At 46.6% G+C, this 20,993-nt stretch overlaps 1 protein-coding gene across 1 annotated transcript in view; it reads left to right on the top strand.

Moving 5' to 3' along the window:
* ARHGAP10 (Rho GTPase activating protein 10) overlaps positions 1–20,485 on the top strand; it is a 317,186-nt gene extending 296,701 nt beyond the window's left edge. The window contains exons 21-23 of the mRNA XM_032855552.1: positions 10,202–10,354; positions 11,545–11,636; positions 19,960–20,485. Of these exons, the coding sequence (XP_032711443.1) occupies positions 10,202–10,354; positions 11,545–11,636; positions 19,960–20,048 (334 nt within the window). The 3' untranslated portion in view covers positions 20,049–20,485. The remainder of the gene's footprint in view (positions 1–10,201; positions 10,355–11,544; positions 11,637–19,959) is intronic.
* The last annotated feature ends 508 nt before the right edge of the window (positions 20,486–20,993 follow it).

Here is a 20,993-nt window from a genome sequence, read left to right as displayed (position 1 = left end):
TCTTCTGCCCATTTCTTGATTGGATTATTTGTTCTTTGGGTGTTGAGTTTGAGAAGTTCTTTATAGATTTTGGATACTAGCCCTTTATCTGATAGGTCATTCATGAATATCTTCTCCCATTCTGTCAATTATCTTTTTGTTTTGTTGACTCTTTCTTTTGCTGTACAAAAGCTTTTAAATTGATGAAGTTCCAGTAGTTCATTTTTACCCTTGCTTCCCTTGCCTTTGGCGATGTTTCTAGGAAGAAATTGCTGCAGCCAAGGTGGAAGAGGTGGTTGCCTGAGTTCTCAAGGATTTTGGTGGATTCCTGTCTAACACATAGGTCTTTCATCCATTTTGAGTCTATTTTTGTGTGTGGTGTAAGGAAATTGTCCAATTTCATTCTTCGGCATGTGGGTATTTTCCCAACAGCATTTGTTGAAGAGACTGTCTTTTTTCCGTTGGACATTCTTTCCTACTTCATTGAAGATTAGTTGACCATAGAGTTGAGAGTCCATTTTTGGGCTCTCTATTCTGTTCCATTGATCTATGATCTATGTGTCTGTTTCTGTGCTGGGTTTTGGGCAGTTTCTGTCCTGGCTATTTCCTTGAATCTTCTCTCCAGCTCTGTGAAGAGCTGGCTGCTTAGCATCCTCATGACTTTCCATACCATCCTGAGGGCATTTTTGGTATTTGTATTATATACTTAGATTCGCATGTGGTTTAATTCACATCTTCCCTTGTGCTATAACTGCAGGTTCCAAAATTTGAAGGTTTGATTTCCAGTTCAGAATGTTGATGGTTCATGTCACTTTAAAGCCCCATAATGGAAAGTTGACTTTCTAGAATTAAGACATGGGTCGGAATTTTGTCATAGCTTTTCTCCCTCTTAACTCAAAGAACCAATTATGTCTTCTCATGATTTTATGCTTTGTTGGTTTTTGTTGTTATGATTTATTATTCACTGTGCTTGCATTTGTTGGCACGGTCTTTACATCAAAATGAAGGCAAGGACCTCCCGAGTCCTCTGTAAAGTGGAAGATCGTTTACACTGGTGTAGCGTTGAATGTAGAATCAGACTTGGCTTTGTATCCATATTCTGCTTCTGAAAACCCTGGAGGCCTTAAGTAAATTATCTAAACAAACCAGGGCTTAGCAAGATTGCCTGTGAAAGGGGAATCGCCACATCTGCCCTTCCAGATTGTGAGGTTTCAAGGTATAACATCTAATGAAACCCACTCACTGCTCCCTTAAGAGTGCCAGGTGGCGCCTGTCTGGATTGCTTCCCTCTGAGAACCAAATTTGATATTCTTAGTTTAAGTTGACCTGCCTTCCTGGTTCATCAGTTCCATAATCTCCTTACCATATAGTACAGGGAAATAACCTTTCTGGTCCTGGGGCCCAGGAAGCCTGAGAGGTTGGTCCAGGAGGACTCCGCTAGGGGATCCTCTTCTTGCCTCTTTGTGTAGGAACCTCCTTTGTAGAACCCTGTAAGAATAGGGCCTTTGCTTATTGCATGACCAAGGCATGGGGTACCCCCTGGCACCAGACTAATCTGTAAATTATTCTGAGCAGTATGGATAGCTTACCTATTAGAACAGGTAACTCATAAAACCAGCTTGGTAAGTAACTGAGTTTTTTCTTAGCAAATTAATGCTGTACCCCTTGTGAGCTGTGCTTGGTAGGCCTTGTGTTCTATGTTCAGGCCTCACACCGGGTGGCAGCTATTTTCCACAAAGGAATTGAGCTGGTAGAAACATTTCTGTTAGTTATCCCACAAGACCTCGATGCTGAGACCTCTAGTGCCCCATCATTTTCTGAAATGAAGCTTCAGTTCCTTTTCTGTTCAGCTAGCAAGCTGAAGTGCAACCCTCTTACCTCATTCCAGCGATCATCTGGAAGGAAGAGAAATGGGACCCCGGGAACAATCTTTGAGTGAAAGATGGGTCAGAGATATAATTTGAAGACAATTCTTTTATAGTGAAACCCAAGAAAATGATAAGCTGTGGAGTGAACTTCGTAATCTGTAGGATGACTAGGTGGTGGCATCCTTTCTCCTTAAGGAGGGAAACCCCCAGGAGCCTCAGTGTCTCACAGCAGGAGGGGAGGACCGCGTGTTCACAGTGGCTGGGTCCAGCTTGAAAAGGCTGTGTCTTAGCTGTGCTCCAGTGATTTCCTGTGGGGCTCTTTCTCCTCTCCCCGCTTGCCCCCCTCCTGCAAAAGACTTTTTTCCTCAAGGGTGATCAAGTTATTGCTTTTATGTGCTGATTTGATACATGGGTGGTGCTCATGAGCAGCTGGTGAGGAGCGTTTCTGCTGCAGGTGGGCCCTGGGCATTTGCAGATGAGCTTCTGGCACATAGTGGGGGCCCCATGCCACAAAGCCAGTGTAGACGGACTTGGGGGGCAGGGGCTTCTCAGGCCCAGGGGAATTTGCCATCATCGTCATCTCCCTCAGTCCTCCACTCTGAACTGGATTCTCATCTGGTCCCTCTAGTGCTGGGGTCAGCACACTGTGGCCCACTTCTGCCTGTTTGTATACATAAAGTTTTATTGGCACACAGCCACCCAGTCATTGACATTGTCTCTGGCCCAGTTATTGACATTGTCTCTGGTGGCAGAGGGGAGTTGCTGGGAGACCAAGCATATGGCCTGCAAACACTGAAGTGTTTAGTGTCTGGTCCGTTCCAGACAGTTTGCTGACCTTGATCTCATCTATAAATAAAACAAATCTTTTTGGAAAAAACACCTTTCTCACAACCCACTTTCAACAAGTGAGGCTAATTGCCTTAAGGTGGACAGTGTAGGTGATTTTTAAACATAATCGTTATGAATCTTTTCTTGTCGTTGAACCAAGCAAAAGGTTTCCTTGTGGCTTTTGAATGTCTTCAAGTGGTGTGATCCTAATTTCAAAAGGTCTTTAGTGTTTGAGTGAATAAAGAGTTATATGGGGCTTTTTTTTTTTTTTTACAACCTATTGTTTAAAATAAAATTTTTATTTGAAATAGTTGTAGATTTACAGAAAGGCTACAAAGACACTACTACAAAGGCTTCTTCTAAACCCGTCAACCAGCTTCCCCTGTTGTTAGCATCTTATACAGAATCATGGCAGTTTTATCAAAAATAAGAAATTCACATTGGTACAATACTGTTAACTATAGACTTGATTTGGATTTCACTAGTTCTTCCACTCATGCCCTTTTCTTCCAGGATCCATTCCAGGATACCATATGGCATTCACGGCATTCAGTGACTTTTTTTTTTTTTTTCCTTTTTTTAATGATGACATCCACCGAATATCTCCAGTTTTTCCTCTTTGATAGAGTTTAGATGTCTTTGGGTAAAGAAAATGACTTGTTTGTGATGATGTAACCCTGGAAGGCAGAGGTGACCTTTGACCCGCAAGTCCCTAAGGCTTGTAATCAGAGCTTCATTTATGAAGTGTTGTGAGCCAGTGAGCGCCTGTCACTGCGTGATGCCTCACACCAACACCCCACTGAAGCCATACAGCCACTTCTCCTGTTAGTGAATCCTTTTGTTTTCGTTAAGGAAACTGAGACCAGGGAGTTTATTCTCACCCAGGTTGGTGTGGATGGCCCTCACCCGAGGCTAACAGTGCCGTGGGGCTCCGGGCTCCAGCCTCCAGTGGGCGCTCCGAGGTCATTCTCTTGCTGCTTGCCATGGCCTCTAGCTAGTGAGAAGTGTCCTCTCTGCCTACAAAAAAAAAAAAAAGAAAAGAAAAAGCATAGGGAGATTAGCCAGAGCTGGTTTGGGAACCCAGGTCACTATTGTTCAGAATAGCGGCACTTCCTGCACTTGTAATTTGCGTGATTATAATCCTTCTGTAGCCACACAGTCCTGCCCCCACCCCCCACAAGTGGGTCTGATTCCCATCCCTCTCCATTCCTCTCCTTGTATTTTGTTCCAGCCGCCCAGAAGGACGCGAGGCTATGAGCTCCATGCAGACTAGTCAGAACGCACTTTAGCACGCACATGACCTTGAGTAAATCCTCTTGAGCTTTCTGAGATGCTCTTCTCTCAGGTCCTGTGAAATGGGAGCGTGGCTGGCATGAAGTACGTCGGCATGCGTGGGCTGTCTGACACAGTACTGGAGCGTGTGGCTGGGCCTCGCAGGAGCAGGTTGTGGGGGCTGACAATGATATTGGCACTGGCAGTACCAGCTCAGGGCAGACACTGTGTCGTCCAGAAAGCCTTCTCAGGGCCCACGTGATCGTTGGATGCTTCCTCCTCTGTTCTCCCAAAGGACCCTGGGCAACTCTCTACATGGCAGTCATCACACTGTGTTATGATTACCAACTTGTCATTCTCTACTCACTTGACTGGGCACTCATGGAGAGCAGATGTCCTAGTCCCCTGGGTGTCCCCAGGGCCTAGCATGGGGCCTGACAGGTAGTTCTTAGACCGTAAATGATGAGTGAACAGGGTCCACATCCAAGTCTTCTTATGGGCAGTGAAGGCCTCCTCGTCCATCCCTGGATGATGGTGCCTCTCTTTGTCACAGGCGTTTGCTTAACGCCACTGCCGTCCCCCCTCAGTTTGCTCATTTGGAACCGACAGTGTGCCGGTGGTGGAATTCTCCTTTTCTGGCACTTAAGGAAGAACTGTGGCATTTATTTGAACAGAGATTTCCCATAATATACAGATCTACAATATTTCCTTCTATCTTTATTAACATTTTCAAACACTTTTGCCCAGGACAGCTGTTCTAGACTTATGCTGTACGTTTCCCAGGCTGGAATGAAAGATCATTTCACTAATGTGTTAGCTTCTGCTCGGAGACCTTGCAAATGAGGTTTTAAAATCTTTCATTCCAACGCAAACTTCTGATGTGGTTCTGACATCATATAATCAGAGTCAAATATCTTGGTTGGGAGGGAGGATTTAATCATTTCGTATAAGCAATCATTTCTTTCCTTGCTATGTATTCTCCCTGGTCTGTGTCCTTTGAAATTTAAAATGATGCTTATTCCTCAAAGAGCCCAGAATCGGGCACTTGTGTCACCGGCACTGCCCAAAGCCTGACCCGTCTATGTTATTCAAGAAATGTTCACTAGATGCAGAAGTTCTCTAGTGACTGGTGCAGCTGTTGTCGAATTTTAACAGTTAAGGCCCTAACTCCCCTCCCCCATTGCCGAAATGCTTGAGCTCTTCTGCTGCCAAAATGTTTTTAATATGCGTGGAGTGTCGAGTCTGGTATTGGAAAAGAGTGGGTCACAGTTTGAATCAGATGCAGCATATATTGCTGATATGTTACATTTTATAAATATAAACTGTAAAGTATGTACATACACAGCTACTGTCATAATTTTATGTGTCTGAGGGTTTATTCTTGCTTACCACGAAAGCTACAGGGCCTTTCCCTGAAATACAGACATGCTCCAAAGCAAGAGTGTGCATTTTTTTCTATTTTTTATTTTTTTAATAGAAGTCTCTCAGCGCTTTAAAAAATGCACAATCTATGCCCTGCTTATGTGTTCCCAATCCCCACCCCCAGAGCACAGGAGCCTTCTCTGTTGCCTTAGGAATCGCCAGATAGGCTTTCAGTATAAGTGTTTTCAAGAATGAGTTTCTGAGTTAGCTGTATGAAATCTCTATGTGTTTTTAGTGAGACCGTCTTGTTGCCATTTGTTCCTTTTCTTTGAGAAGGAAGCGCTTCTCCTCAAAGGAAGGTGGTTGGTACTGGCTCTTCTGTTCTAAAAATGGAGAGGGGTCCATTCAGAAGAAGGTTCTTTCAGTTTAGTGTGTGAAATTGGGAAGATAGCAAACAAGCAGATATTAGTACTTCCCTTTAATTTATTTCTGTTTTGGTCAATGTGGTTTCTGAGCTTTTCAGGAAGAGTCGACTTTTGCCTCCATTTTTGCAAACCACAAGTTGGCTTTCAGGAAATATGTAGTACTTAGGTACTTTGTTGTAATTGGTTGCAGCTTGTCATTAAATAAAATTGGTGGTTTGTGATCATGCCAGTCCTACTCATCAAAAATTTGTAAAGGGGCAGCAGGAAGAAGGATATAAATGTTTTTTGATGTTTAAATTTGGGAGGTGGTGGGAGAGGACACTCAAAATATTTCATTATGTTTTAGCAGGTAATAAGCTTTTTATTGTTAGAGTATGCATCATTTTTGGTTTTTAACCCAAAGACTTTTTTTTTTTTAAACCAGAATTCTCCTCTGAACCACAGCCCCCCCGCAAAAAAAAGAAAAAAAAAAAGAAAAGAAAAAAATGGCCCGAGTATTTTTCTCAATTCTCCCAAAGATGTTAATGTCAAGAATTTTGAAGTCTGAAATCTTATTCTGCTTACAAGTCACCAAATTTGTGTGTGTGGTTTCATGGATGCTGGTAGAAGATGCATGACTCTTGGTCAAAAGACTGATCCTACTACAGACCAGTAGTGGAGTAACAGTTCCCTGACTCCTACTTCCCGCAGGCTAATGCCCCATGGGCCACATGATACCTGCATGCGAGCTGTTATAAGAGAGGAAACTGGAGCTTAGGAAACCCACATCTTTTATGATGGGCAGTAAAGCCTGCTTTTTTCTCCAGGGGGAGACCCAGTCTCTATCTTCCCATGCTGTTTGCTCTGCAGATATCCTTGGAAAGATAGTCTAGGACAAAGGCAGGCAGTGCCTCTCTGCTCAGTAGGAGCGCACAACACAAGAAGCCTTCAAGAATTGTCTCCCACCATGTGGGTAGCTGGAACCATTTTAGATGTATAGAAGAGGTGTTAATTTTATGTACCGGATGCCTTAGGGCTTAATTCTCTCCGAGGGCTCAGGATGAGAAAAACTGTGAGACCATTCCTGGGGGCTGCCATTTCCAAAATGCCCTGTGTTTTAAATCAAAGAATAGAAAGCAAATATCAGAAACAACATTTTCCTCTGCTGCTTTTTGGGAAAACAGAAGTAGTATATTTGAAGCATTAAATACACATTTGACCCTCGAACACTCAGGTTTGAGCTGTGCAGGTCCATGTCGATGTGGATTTTTTCAGTACAGAACAGTAGTGTAAATGTCCTTTCTCCTCATTACAGTTTTCTTTAAAACACCTTTTCTCTAGCTTACTTTATTTTAAGGATACTGTACATAATGCAAATGTAACATACAAAATACGCATGAATTGACTCTTACCAGTAAGGCTTCCAAAGGTCAACAGAAGGCATTTGGGCGAGGGTTAAGTTTTTGGGGAGTCAGAAGTTAAATGTGGATTTTTGACTGCGTGGGGGTCAGTGCCCTTAATTCTCACATTGTTCAGGTGTCAACTATAGTTAAAAAAAATTCTGAACTTCATTCCAAAAAAAAAAAAAAAAAAAAAAAAAAAAAAAAACCCTGAAACAAACAAACAGAGGATCCCACCAAATTCTGTGGAGGAAGTAGTTTATGTAAAGAAGCTTATGCTTACAATTTCTTGCCTTCAAAAAAAATTCGGGCAGTTTGCTTGTGGGAAACACCTGTGAAATATGTCCTTATCGGACCTCTGTTGGCTGAGGTGAGAACTCGTTTTAGGACTTTCTATTTACTTAACCACTTCTTGCCCCCTCCTCAGTCCTTCCCAGTGGAGAAACCTGTGAAAAGTTTCTTGTATCCAACCCAGCAGCCGTTCTGTTTGTTTTCCAAACTTTGTTTTGCCACGTAGGTCTCCTCTTTCTGATTCTCCATGTGACTTCTGATGCCTCCCCCCCATAGACACGGTTTCCAGACTTGGGTTTTGCTACCTCTTTTGAATATTCCACTTCACAGAGTTTGTGGCCGTGTGGGAGTCTGGAATCCAAAGGAGAAGTGACTGGCTCAGGCTTCTGAGATACTGTGGGGAGAACCCAGGAAACTGAATACAGAGACAGGGCTCAGTTATGTGGGTGAACTGGTAAGTGCTGGGTCGCTTAGCACACCTATGTATCGAAGGGCATCAAAAAGATCACAGCACACAAACAAAAACAGCTAATGTTGAGAACTTGACCCTGAACAAGGATTGCTGAGTCTGCATCCCTGTTTTGGGACAGGATGGAGAAGGCTGAGCTAAGGGATAGGCTTAGACCTAGAGCACCTGCCATACCAACAATTTTTTCACTTTCCAGAAGGAGTGCTTTTCCTTTACAAAAAAGCAAACCACTTTAAAAAAAAAAAAAGTAAGGATTAAGTAGATAATAGCTATAAAATTTATGATCTTTGTTTTTAAAGAGCCTTGTAAGTATAGTCACCATTGTTACTTTGTCTTCATCCTGTAGCTGTCCTCCCTCTCTGCAGATGGATGGCCGTCATTTAATCACTAGGCTATTTATGACCTGAAAGAGTTGATGGGGGTGTGGTAAAACATCTCATCTGCGGCCACCACCGCCCTCCCAGCACCTTGAATAATTGCTGGGAGATGAAATGGCAATTGTTTGGCTAAGTGCAGCCTTAAATTCTCTGTGAGAGCTTCAGTCACTCCTTCCTCTCCCTTCCTGATTAGTAAGACACCACTTAAGATTCATTTTCTGATAAGGCAATACAGACCATTTGAGATTTATAGATTTCTTTGCTTGGTTATGAAATAGGTTTTATGACTTCCATGTGAACTGGCTGGATGGGGGGGGATTGTAAATAAATTGTTCAAAAACTAACATTTTTTTAAAAAATGTGAGCTCCTCTCCCCTTTTCTGATCAAAAGATAGGAGACCTGCTACCGTACTAAGTATCTATCAAGTCAGGAATGCAATATTTCACGTGCTTGATTTGTAAAATCCAATTTTAGCTGTAGAATGGTTGTTCAGGTGTTTGTGGAAGACTGCACGTGCCTAGCACTCTGCCTGGCTCTGTGAGGTCTACGGAAAGAGTTAAAGACCTGATTTTACCCCAAAGGCAAGAGAAATCTCTGAAACCATCACAGAATAACTCCTGCCAAGCTGCCCTCCCATTTCTTACTGGGCCGGGCCTTCAGAGATCTGTGACTTAGACCAAAGGAGAAGCGTTTGGGGAGGCGGAACTGAGCTGAGGAAGGGACAGATTGGGGCTGGCAGAGGGGTTGGGGAGCCTGAGAGCTGAGAAGAGACCTGAGGCAGGGTGCAGGACCATCAGGAGAGCAGGCAGAGGGCAGGTTGGGGAGTGCACTCATTCTTGGGGAGACGGATGGGGCAGACTGGGTCTCAGGTGGCTGAGGCTGGCTGGTTGAGCTACTTGAGTTGGAGGAATTGGACTGGCGGCTGAGCCAGGAGACCACAGTGGTGACCCAGGTATGAAGCAACCTGATGAGAAGGTAGAGAACGGAACAGCATGAGAGCTAGTGGAAGTAAAAATGGACAGAATTCGATGTTAGCTCTGCTACAGAGGAAAGAAGCAAAGGTAATGCTCAGGAATGTGGAAGGATAAGGGAGCTGCTCACAGAAACTGGTTTTAGCTGAAGCGGGTGAATTTGAGGTGAAGAGCATCTGGGTGTAGCAGCCACTGAAATGCATGTGTGTTGAAAATGTAACTGAAATGAGCAACTTTCGTCACTGTGCTTTTAAAGTAAGCTTCATATGCCATAGTCACAAGCCTCCAGTTTAGAGATAATTAAAGAATAACTTAATTCAGATCCATACCTATATATTGCATTCTTTTTCATGTTTAGAGGCCCCTCGTGAGTCTGTTCCCTGACCTTTTTACATTAGCTTTTTTCTTTTTCATTTTTTTTTAAATTTGCAAATATCAGGGAACATTAAGGTCCCTAAAGATTTTTTTTTCCTGCTCATGGGTTTCTCTCGTAAACGCTGTCTTTGGTCTACTCTAGAGGAATCTTGATTCCTAGCTTTAGTTTTGTCTGAGTTGCCCTGTGTATGTGACAGAGGAAAGGGCTTTAAACATTGAAAGGCCATGGGTTAAGTTTTTGGAGTGAAAGGTCATAAGTTGGGACTGTAGATTCTGACACTTTCCTTATAAGCAGAGAACATGAGCACCTCAAAGTCCAAGTAACTGGTCATGGCAGTTGGATTCTAGTGTCCTAATTAGTGAACTGATATGGTGCTAGGTTGGACAAGACTTGACCTTGTCCACATACCTGGAGAAGTACAAGGCATTGCTCCTTTGGACTGTGGTTCTTGGGGCTACAGACCTAGTGAGAATTCAGTCCTGTTCTGGTCACTGGGGGAGATAAGGAAGCTACCGTCTTAGCCATTGGGGAATGGGGTGTCACGTGTTTGGTGTTCTGTGGCTTTTATACTATTAATCCTGTCCTTCGAACTTCTACCTGCAGCCCCTGCCAGATGCGATCGCCCATGGTCCAGTGGCTTAACACACAGTCCCCGACCACACCGAGCTGCAGCCCGGCTGTTACACCTCCTTCACCCAAGCTCCCGCCTTCCCCCCTCTCTCTGCCTGCCGCCATAGTGGACAAGCCGCCGGAAAGGTATGGGGTGTGGAGAATGATGTCGAAGACCGGGGCAGCACCTAGACCTGAACAGCCTGAGCAGCTTGTGTTCCCCACATGAAAGTGGTTGCTCAGGTTCTTCAAGCCTCCTGGAGCTCATGCGTGACATTGACCACCTTATCTCAGGCAGTGCTTGGTTCAAGAGCAAATACATTCTCTGGAGAAATTTGCCTTATGTGAGAGCTGCTTGAATCTACTGTCCTCCCCCATTTTGTTTGGTGCTTCTTATGCATTGATGAAACCATTTATTTTGGAAGAACTTATTATACATGAATATAAAGCACCTTTTTTTTTTTTTTTTTTTTTTTTTTTTTTATAAAGAAAGTGAACAGGGTCCCAGGAACAGGGGTTAACATGGCCATTTAATGGACCCGTTGTGCAGAAGCCAAAGGAGCTGGCGTAGTAAGCCCTTCATCCTGGGTGGTCGGCTGAAGTTCTTTTCTTCCCTGGCTTCCCCCACTCCGGTGAGGTGGGGCACTTCCTTCTGCTTCAGTCTGCATCTGGCTGACACCATGGTCTCCCTCCTCGCCTGGCATGCTCTTTCCCCAGAAGGGCACAGAGGGCATTTTGACAAGCAGCGAGAAGCTTATTGGCCTTGAAATGCATTTTGGAGGCAGGCGCAAGGGGGTCAAATAGAGAAGACCCAACTCAGAGCCACAAACTCCTTCCAGAGTGGTGTGGAAGCAGACTGTCCGCGTGGACAGATGGATTTCCGCTGTGCACTGCCCAAGTCACTTGGGGCATGTGTGCCTCTGCCCTTCGCTGCCTCGCCGTCTGTCTCAAGATAGGGTGCTTTTCCTAATAGAGGAACACGGTGCTTAGAAGTAAACACCCTGTGTCTCCCATAATGCTGCATGATAGGAAAGGGCATCCCACCAGGCAGAGAGGAGAATTAGGTGATGAGGTTCAGTGAAAGCTGCTCAGAGAAGCTCCCTGAAGAAAGATTTGAATTTGAAACCCATCATTTACTTGAAAATCAAGTGCTGTAGTTGTGCCTGGTGTTCACTTCACTGCTATTTGGTTGGTTGGTTTGTTTGGGTTTTTTTTGGAAGTTGTCCCACTGGTGGTATAATAAATGAGATTTGGGAAGGGGTGGGGCTGGGGGGAGGTGAGGTTCCCCCTCCTGGTTTTTCACGTTTTAATTTGTGTCTTTCATGTTCCCTTCTCAGCGTTGTCAATCGGAAGGCTCGAGCGGTGTATCCATGCGAAGCAGAACACAGCTCAGAATTATCTTTTGAGATAGGAGCAATTTTTGAGGATGGTGAGTATTAGTGGGAGCTCCGTGGTAGCATATGTTCTGTCCCCCCTCCGAATGTCTACAATCCAGAGTAAGCAGTCACTGGTTACGGGGTTGTCAGGGGCACACGTCCATCCCTTGACCTTTGGGTTGGAGAGAGCTGGCCCAGTTGGCTGCCAGGAACTGAACACCGGTGACCGGGAACAGGGAGCGCCATGGAACTCCACTTCTGCTTTCATCTTGATGATTCTCCAGCCCTTTGAACTCTTGTGAATCTTCGTTTAGGATACCTTTCTCCTGATGTAAAGAAGCTAGTGCCATTTGGAATTAAGAAATACTTCTAATTTGCATCCTTTGTTTTCCTCTCCCACAGTCCCCAGCCAAACCTCCTAAATGTGCCAGGTTTGCCAAATCTGAATTACAGAAGAGTACTCTTGTCAAAAATGTTGGTTTATAGTTCCCTTCCCATTTTTATGCTTTATATGATTTTTGCTCAATTTGGACAATGTGTGACTCTCTGGATCTGGGTATTGACTTTGTGTATTGGATTTTATCTGAGTCTTTAATATTCACATGCAAGCATTTAGGAGCTCTACCTGGCTTAATGTTTCACACATTTCTCCTATGGTTCATTGTTTATCTCTTTTCCCCCTCTCCTGATTTCTTCCTTAACAGTCTTGCTCATTATGAAATTCACTGGTTGCTGTGGAAACAGTGATGCGTGTGGGTGGAGCTGCCCAAAAGAGTTCTGGGGAGGCAGTGAGGATCTTATATGTTTGAATGGAATGGTCGGTCAGCCAGAATGTCTGGAATATGTGGAATATATCAACACAACACTTAGTGGTATATCGTCAGTCATGCAGTGTTTGCTGGCGATTGTTTTTTTAAATTTTTTATTATTTATTTATTTATTTATTTGACAGAAAGAGAGAGAGATCACAAGTAGGCAGAGAGGCAGGCGGCAGGGGGTGGCGGGAAGCAGAGACCCCGATGTGGGGCCTGATCCCAGACCCTGAGATCACAACCCGAGCCAAAGGCAGAGGCTTAACCCACTGAGCCACCCAGGCACTCCTGATTGTCTTTTTTAGAAAGCGAGTTGCCTGTTTGTTTGTTTGTTTGTTTATTTATTTATTTATTTATTTATTTAGAGCGGGATGGGGAGGGGCAGAGGGAAAAGGAGAGAGAGGGGATCTTAAGCAGGCTCCACACCCAGTATGGGGCCTGATGGGCTCGGTCTCATGACCCTGAGATCATGACCTGAGTCAAAATCAAGAAGTGTCAGGCATTTAACCAGCTGAGCCACCCCAGCGCCCTGCCAGTTGCCTCATTTAGAATACATTTCTCTCTGTGTGTGGTATGTACTCTTGAGAGCCAGGGACTCTTGATAGTGCCAGAAAACAAATAACACTCCCACCAGAACCCCATATATTACAGAATTATACTTTATGGAGAAATTTTGTTCTTGGAGTAGAAGCAAGGTCATTCCTCTATCACCGAAACACATATTCGTGTGATTTTTTCCAGGAGAGTGTGGTAAAATATCCACCCTACTTCAGGCCTGTCACATACTGGCACACAACATGGCAGGAGGGAACGCTGAATCCACCCTTTTGAGAAATAATGGTGAATTTTTACGTTGTGTGATTAGACCTGATTGGGAGCTTCTGAAATACCTTAGGCTGTATTGTTCGTGAGATATTTACCTTTGTAGAAGGTATATCTGTGAGGATGCCTTTGGCTGCAAGTAACAGAAACTGATACAGCCAGCTCTCAGTCATGAAATTGGATTGGCTCTTACGGTGATTAAGTCTGGAAGGTTTGGTTAATTCACATTCTCAAAGATATCATCACCATCATGGTAGAGCTGTCTCTTCTGAGCCATTCACAGCTTGTGGTCAGGGGCCTCTGGCCAGCTTCCCCAGTGGAATGAGATGGCTGCCAGTCCGGGCGTCATAGCTATGCTGGACCCTCGCAGAAGGGCATGCCTCATCCTTGTGTTTTTTAAGAATGGGAAAATTTCCCAGAACAGTTTGCCTAGTTTACCTGCCCTCATGTTTCAGTAGTCAGAGCAAGGTCAGATGCTCACTCTAAACCCATCACTGGCCAGGGCTTGGGGCAATCCGAACCACGGGGACCCCTCCTCTGGGCACACAGACATGTGAATGAGGGTTAGGACCTCAACCAAATCCGGTTTCTGCCAGCATGGGTAACAGGGGAAAGGCTAGCAGATGTCAGACACAAGAGACTGAGCTTCTCCACCTCTGAAGTCCCTACATGATTTGCAGGAGACACACACACACACACACACACACACACACACACACACACACGTCATTATTTTGCTTAAGATCAGATTGGCTTTTCTACTTTCCCTGTACCTTTGGACAAGTTCTTTAAGCTCTCTCTGGATCCAATTCCCCATCCTCATCTTCAAGAATGCCTATAAGAGTGATGTGGTGTCAAGGTAGCCTTTGGGGCCACAGATGTAGGTGGGGCTTTGAGAACAGCACAGATGTCCACGGAGGATGTTGACAAGCAGGGAGCCATGCTTGGCGCACTGTGGTGTGCCGTGGGTGGGCTCTGTGCTGTCTCCCTCAGACCTGGTTCCCTGGAGTGCTGGAGTCTAGCTCTGTCTGGGTTACTGGCTCAATGGTTCCTCGGTTCCTCCCTCAGGGCCAGCTGCTTTGTACCTGCCTTGTTGACATGTTGCCACCTTCCCCTACCCAAGCATGTGAGCATCTTATTTAATGTGAGCGTCTTGTCCTGTGTATGCTGCCTGTGGTCCTCCCACAGGGGCACAGAGAAGCATGGCCAACACAGAGGGACACATTCAGAACCTACACCCTGACACTTGCTATGTCTTAGGGCTAGTTCTTAAAAGGTACAGAATGTCAAAGGCTCTTAAACAGCATTTATTCTTTTTACTCTGTATTTTCATCTCTATGTGTAATAGATCTCTTAGCAGAAAATGTGTAATTCATTGTGTGCTTGCTTAGAATGTGTAGAGAAGCTCTTCTTTGAATGGTTTGGGGTCTTCCCTTCCGAGGACTGACACAGAGTAGAACAGATGGGCAGCTCATCTGGCCTCAGCTTCCATGAAGCAAGGCAGAGTTCCTGGTGGCCACTGTGACAGCACTGGCCATGGGAATATGGCCAGGACCACCTCCTTTGTGCACACCAGCAATACTCTGGCCTCCAAAATGTCCGAGACCTTTTTCTGTGTTCACTTGCCCACTGGAGCCTTAGCAGCTATCGTAAAGCCTCTTGCAGTGTAATCCCCTTTTGCACCTCGTATGGGCAACATAGGAATTTGGTTTATGGCATCCAGTGGCCTTTGGTAAAGACAAAATCCAGGTTAAAGTGGCCCATGGGCTGCATCATTGGTAGTTCTGTGCTTTGTAATATATACACGACAGTGAGAAACCCTGAACCAGAGTGTGGAAGAGAAAGGGATCTTTAGTAATGAAGTAGCTTGATAGTTCTTCCTTGCTCTTTTCCTCTTACCGTGTGGACCTGGACATAAGTTTTGAGTTTAAATTCTAGGCTGAAGATTGATCTGTATCGTAGACACATGAATGCTTAGCTGTTGTTCCGGGGAAGTGCCTCCCACATCCCCTAGGGAGGGTGATTTGGTGAAGTCTCAGGGTAGCCTCTATTCCTGGGACTGCCATATGGACCTTCCCTTCTCTCTGGGCCTGGGAAACTCCGGAAACACGTTTGCTGGGTGGCCAGTCTTGCTCTCTTTTCAGACAGGCGGTCCTTCAGCTGGCAGACGATCAGAGTGGGGAGCGGTGTCCCTCCATAGGCTGCCAGGCACGACTGGAGGGGGCCCCCTGGTGCCCCTGGTGGGAGGGTGTCTGGGAGCTGGCCATCTCTCAGCAGCGCTTCCCAGACTGTTCATTTCCATGTGGATATGTGACTGAGCCAATGCTTTAGGGAGCAGGTGCGGCCCAGATTAATCTTTTAAAACTCCATTTTGTGATTCGTTTTAAAGATCTCAAATATATAAAGAGTTATCCTTGCAAAACAATTTAGCATTATCTTGGCAGGTTGAATCTGTACAGACCCCACAACCCAACAGTTGTATTCCTAGATATATTCCTAACCTTTGGGAATCCTTACATGTTAAGTTAAAAAAAAGTGAGTGCCAGAAGGCTCTGTATAATGTGGTTCTGGCCAAGCTCAGAAATAAGCAAAATAAGCAGCATATTATTTTGAGATCTGTACATGTGCCACGAAGCTGTGTTTTCACCATAACTGGGGTAAGGGAATGAGATACAGTGTTCAACTCCTGATGAGCTCAAGGTGGTGTGAGGGGCATTAGGTGAGGATCTGGCAGAAGAACAGCTCTGTGTCAGTCATGCGCTGTAGCTCCCTGGTGTCCACTATATTATGATGATGCTTCATAACACTTGAATATTTGTCATATGTGTTGTTTTTATTATGCTGAAAAAAACACCCACCCAAACCAAAACTGAGTCCATATTCTGTTCTGGAGAAAGCATCTTGTAATTTATTCTTGTAACTGGCTCCCGTGCCCCTGTTGTTATGGGATGGTAAATGAGGAGGCCATACCACAGTGAGATTTCACCTTGTACCCATTAGGATGACTTATCAAAAACACAGAAGAGAACAAACATGAGCGATGATGTGGAGAAATCGGAACCCTTGTGCCTTGTCGGTAGGAATGTAACATGGTGCATGTAGCTGCTGGGAGACAGCGTGGAAGTTCCTCAAACGGATGAGTCACAAGGTTACCATCCAGTCCAGTTCCACTTCTGGATGTGTACACAGAAGACTTGAAAGCAGGGACTCACACAGGTGTTTGGACATCCATGTTCACAGCTGCATTTTCACAGTAGCCAAAAGGGGGAACACCCGAATGTTCATTGGCAGATGAGCAGATAAACAAAATGTAGTAGATAAATGTATAATGGAATATTCAGCCATAAAAGGAATGAAATGCTGAGACATGCTCCAACATGGGTGAACCTTGAAGGTATTATGCTAAGGGAAATAAGCCAGTCACAAAAGGCCAAATTGTGTATAATTCCATTTATATGTAATATCTATAATAGGCAAATTCACAGAGACAGCAAGTAGCATGGAGGGTCCCAGGAGCCCGGGGAGGGGATGGGGAGTTAGTGTTGAAGGGACACAGAGTTTCAGTCTGGGAAGGTGTAAAAGCTCTGTGGATGGAGATGGTGCTGGTGGTCACACAACATTGTGACTCTTCTTAATACCACCGAATTGCACGCTTCCAAGTGATTAAAATGGTAAATTGTATATATATTTTATAACAATAGAAACAATTGTACTAGGGAGCACTGGTATAATTGTCATCACACACTGATTGGGTTCCTCAGGATGTGTGACTCGCCCAGGGCCACACGGCTCATAAGTGGCAGGACAGGGCCCTTTCTCTTGGTGACAGGGCGTGGACGTGGTGTATGTGTGGCATCACACTTCATGTAAATTGTCTCATTTTAGTCTTTGCAGTAACTTCAAATGAGTTATCGCTTCCCCTCTTTTAGAAAAGAGGAGCATGGAGGTCAGAGGAGATGAAGTAAATCACCCAGGGTTGCTCAGTCCTGAAGGTGCCAGGGTTCCAGCCAGGACCTTGTTTCACTTATACTCACTGCCTCTTGGAGTCAGAATCTACCCCCACACTGAGGCACTTATTTCTGACACGGCCTGCATTAGGGTTCTCCAGAGAAACAGAACACATGGGATGTTACTGTGTCTGTGAATGAGTGGATCGCTTTCTGTAGATAGCTATTGGCTCATGCAGTTGTGGGAGATGCACAACCTGCAGGGTAGGCCAATGGGCCGGAGACCCAGGAAGTAGTTGTAGTCTGTGTCCAAAGGCAGGCCAAGGGCAGGGTACCCTCTCCTTTGTGGGAGTCTTTTTTCCATGCATGCCTTCAACTTATTAGGTGAGGCCCACCCATATCCCAGCCAGTTATCTGCTTTACTCAGAGTCTACTGATTTCCCTGTTCATTACATCTAAACATCCAGAATAACATGTGGGTACCATGGCTTCACCAGGCTGACACATGGAACTTTCATACTGCCATTGGAGGAAGCGGTTTGATCAGCCAAGTATATAGCAAGGAGCCTAGGGTAGGTCTTCTGGGATCTGATGCTCCCCGGAGGGTCTAAGTCTTCATACAGATGATGAGACCCTCACAGGCCTCATCTGTAGCCTTTGAGCCACCTTTCCTGTGCCTGGGCAGGCCCAGCTATGGGTTCTTTGCTCTCTTCCATCGCCTTCCCAGCCGTTGGCCACTTCCAGGCTCTTGGATACGGTGAGAGTCTCCTCAGTCCCTTCTCTACATTGGTGACCTTTCTCTCATGCCCTTTGGGGAGATGAGGGCTGTGAAGGCAGCAGATGAGTTGTGGAGAAGGCCCTTGGTGTGTGAGAGGGTTGGTGCAGGATTCCCGACCGCACTTGGTTTCCCACATTTAGGCCTCCTTCACCCCCAGCTTTATGGGAAATTACCTTTCTTTCTCTTCTGTTCTGCCCGTGTCTGTTAATACCCACTCGGGGAAGAGTGGGAGTTCATTGTGTATAGGAGAAGAAACAGTGAGCAACTCCAAGGTGTTCTTCCATAAGCTGTTTTACAAACTCCTTGTAGCGGTCCTCCAGGCTGAGTGCTGGTGACCCCATCTTGCAGGGGAGGGGGCTGGGCGGGGCTCCGAGGGTTCAGTCATTCCCCAGGTGCACCTGGCTGGCATCCGTCAGCTGGGAGTCTCCCCTCCAGGCTGTCTGTCCTGAGCCCAGGGCCCCTTTCCATGGAGGCTCTCCAGGTTGCTGTTCTGATGACATTGCCAGCTTGGGGGTGGGGGAGGTGGAATAAGTGAGAAAATCCTGCTCTGAGGACCGATTCTGGGCTAGAAATCAGTGAGTGAGCAAGGAAGGTGACCGGCTGCTGGACCGCCCGGAAAGCACGTGCCTTGTTCATTTGCTTATTCATTCTTTAAACAAATCCTCATGTGCCGGGCATGATGCTGGGGGTGGCAGGGTCCCGGTGTCATGTTAGAACCTAGAGTAGAAGAAGGAGAGTCACAGTCAACCTCCCATCCTCTCTCTCTGTCTCACTCTCGCTCACACCACCCCCCGCTCAACGGAACATGACCGGTGTGTCCCGGGGGGCCCTGACCTAGTCTGGAGCTCTAGGCTGGCCTCGGCAGGTGGGACGCCCCAGCTGCTCTTTGCAGGCTGAGGAGGTGTCATCCAGTCCTGGGCAGACGAGGAGCCTCCGAGCCGAGGGAGCAGGTGTGCGGAGGTCGCACGGTGGCCGCCACACACAAGTGGGTGACAAACTCCATCTGGCTGAGCTGGAGTCAGCTTTTCAGAAGAGAATCAAGAATGTGTGGTGCACACCGAAGAAAGTACTGTTTTGTGCAGGTTTTGTGCGGTGGGCCCGTGGCTGGGTGTACCAGTTTCTGACACCAGGTAGTTGTTCTTCTGGGGGGCGATCCCAGCTGCATGGCTCAGCCAGCTCTGGGCCGTCTGTGTCCTCCCCTTTCCACACACAGCTGCCACTTCGCTCCTAGCCCTGGCTGAGGCCTGAGTGCGGCTTGCCCGCAGTTGGGGCCGTTAAATGTTGCTGTATTTTACTTCCAAACCCTGGTGACCAGTGCCTGGACCCTGTGCCCTTTGCCATCCAGCCTGCAGTCCTTTTCTTTTGTATCTGTTACGGATACTTCTGGATGCCTACAGTTTGCCCCACGCTGTGTTCAGATGTGTGCGGCCTAGGCCCCGACTGCAGGAGCACCGCATCCTGTGTGGCATAGACACAGGTGCCCAGACATGTCCGTGAGGCCTGAGGAGTACTGGGAATGGTCGAGGGAGTCTCCCCAGAGGACAGGGCATGTAGAGGTCTCTGAGAGGAAGACCACCTGGTGAAGAGGTAAAAGACACCGTGTTGGTGGGGAGTAAGAGGGGAGGCTGGGGATTTGGGCAGGACCGGGTGTCTGTGCACCCGACCAGTAGATGCTGAGGTCTGTTCCTATCCCTGCCAGCCTTTAAGCAGGGGAATGTCATCAGCTCCATGTTCTAGAGAGTTCACTGAGCTCCTTTATGCATGGGGATTAGAAGGACCCAGACGAGAAGCTGGGGGACCAGTTAGGAGGCTGCCGCAGGAGGAATGATGGGGACTGTAGTGGCTGAGGGGCAGATCCTATAAATACCACTTGTACACATTTGTAACCAGACAGCCTGGTCATGGGCCTCCTTCTCTTCTGGTTGAGCCTTTAATGTACACAGCGGTGCAGTGAATTCCACAGGAAGCAAGGGCTTGGGAGTGTTTTTGGTAAAAAGTGATTTCTCTTACTTTTCAGTGCAAACCTCGAGGGAACCTGGCTGGCTAGAAGGGACCCTGAATGGCAAGAGGGGGCTGATCCCACAGAATTACGTCAAGCTGCTCTAGTGCCTGGCCAGTGAGGCCCCATGTGGACCTTGGCACCTGGGAACCGGCCTTTTGCCTCCAGGGCGGAACCCACAGCCACCTGGACACAGGAACTCCACATCACCAATGGGCACTCCAGGGGCAGGGAGTGGGACCTACTGCCGGAGGCAGGGGCAGTGGACGTACCGCAGGGAACTGCTTCGGCCTGTGGAGCTGGAGAAGGGCGTCAAGATTGACAGGATGGACTTTTCACGTGTCAAGCCTTGGGACTTTGGACTGTGAGTTTTTAATTATCCTGTCCTCAGCTTGCCCAGCCTCCCCCGTGGTGACAGGTCCACCAGGCAGCTCCCTGCACACCTGCTGCTGAGATGAGAAAGGGAACTTCACTTACTCGTGGGGGTGTTTCTGGGCTGTGCTCTTGGCTGTGGTGGATGGGGTGTGGAGGGCACTGCTGCTGGCAGGCGGGATGTGTCCAAACCCAGAGGGCAGCGGAGAGATGCAGCTGCTGAGCCGGCCTCCCAGGGCCCCACATTCACTCTACTTAGAACGCACTGGCGTATTTATAACAGGCTTCCCATTGGTGCTTCTCACCTGTGTGCTGTTTTCCAGACACCACCTTTTTGCCCCAACTTCTCTGTAAATGAAATAAAATGTAATTTACTATTTGATCGGTGTGTGACCGTATGGGGAAGAGATCATGGAATTCATTCCCTCTGTAATGTTTTATGATTGGGTACCCAGTGAGTAGAAATTCATTTTCCTCTGATGTTGGCACGTGCCCACAGGTAGAGTTTATCAACAAAGAGCCTTGCTTTTTCACAGCAGGCCGTGTTCCTGAGGGTGGCAGCCTTCCCTGGCGTGTGAAATCCTGGATGGCCACCTCCAGCCCCATGAACAGGCCTTTCCCTATGGCGTGTGTGACTCCTGAGTAGGGGTGGGTCTGGGGCTGTGCTCCCCAGTGGTTGG

Source organism: Lontra canadensis, unplaced genomic scaffold (genome assembly GCF_010015895.1).
Source record: "Lontra canadensis isolate GAN:19392208 unplaced genomic scaffold, GSC_riverotter_1.0 scaffold10, whole genome shotgun sequence".
Taxonomy (NCBI): Eukaryota; Metazoa; Chordata; class Mammalia; order Carnivora; family Mustelidae; genus Lontra; species Lontra canadensis.
Note: the sequence above shows the minus strand (reverse complement) of the source record. Positions and strands in the feature narration are given on the sequence as shown.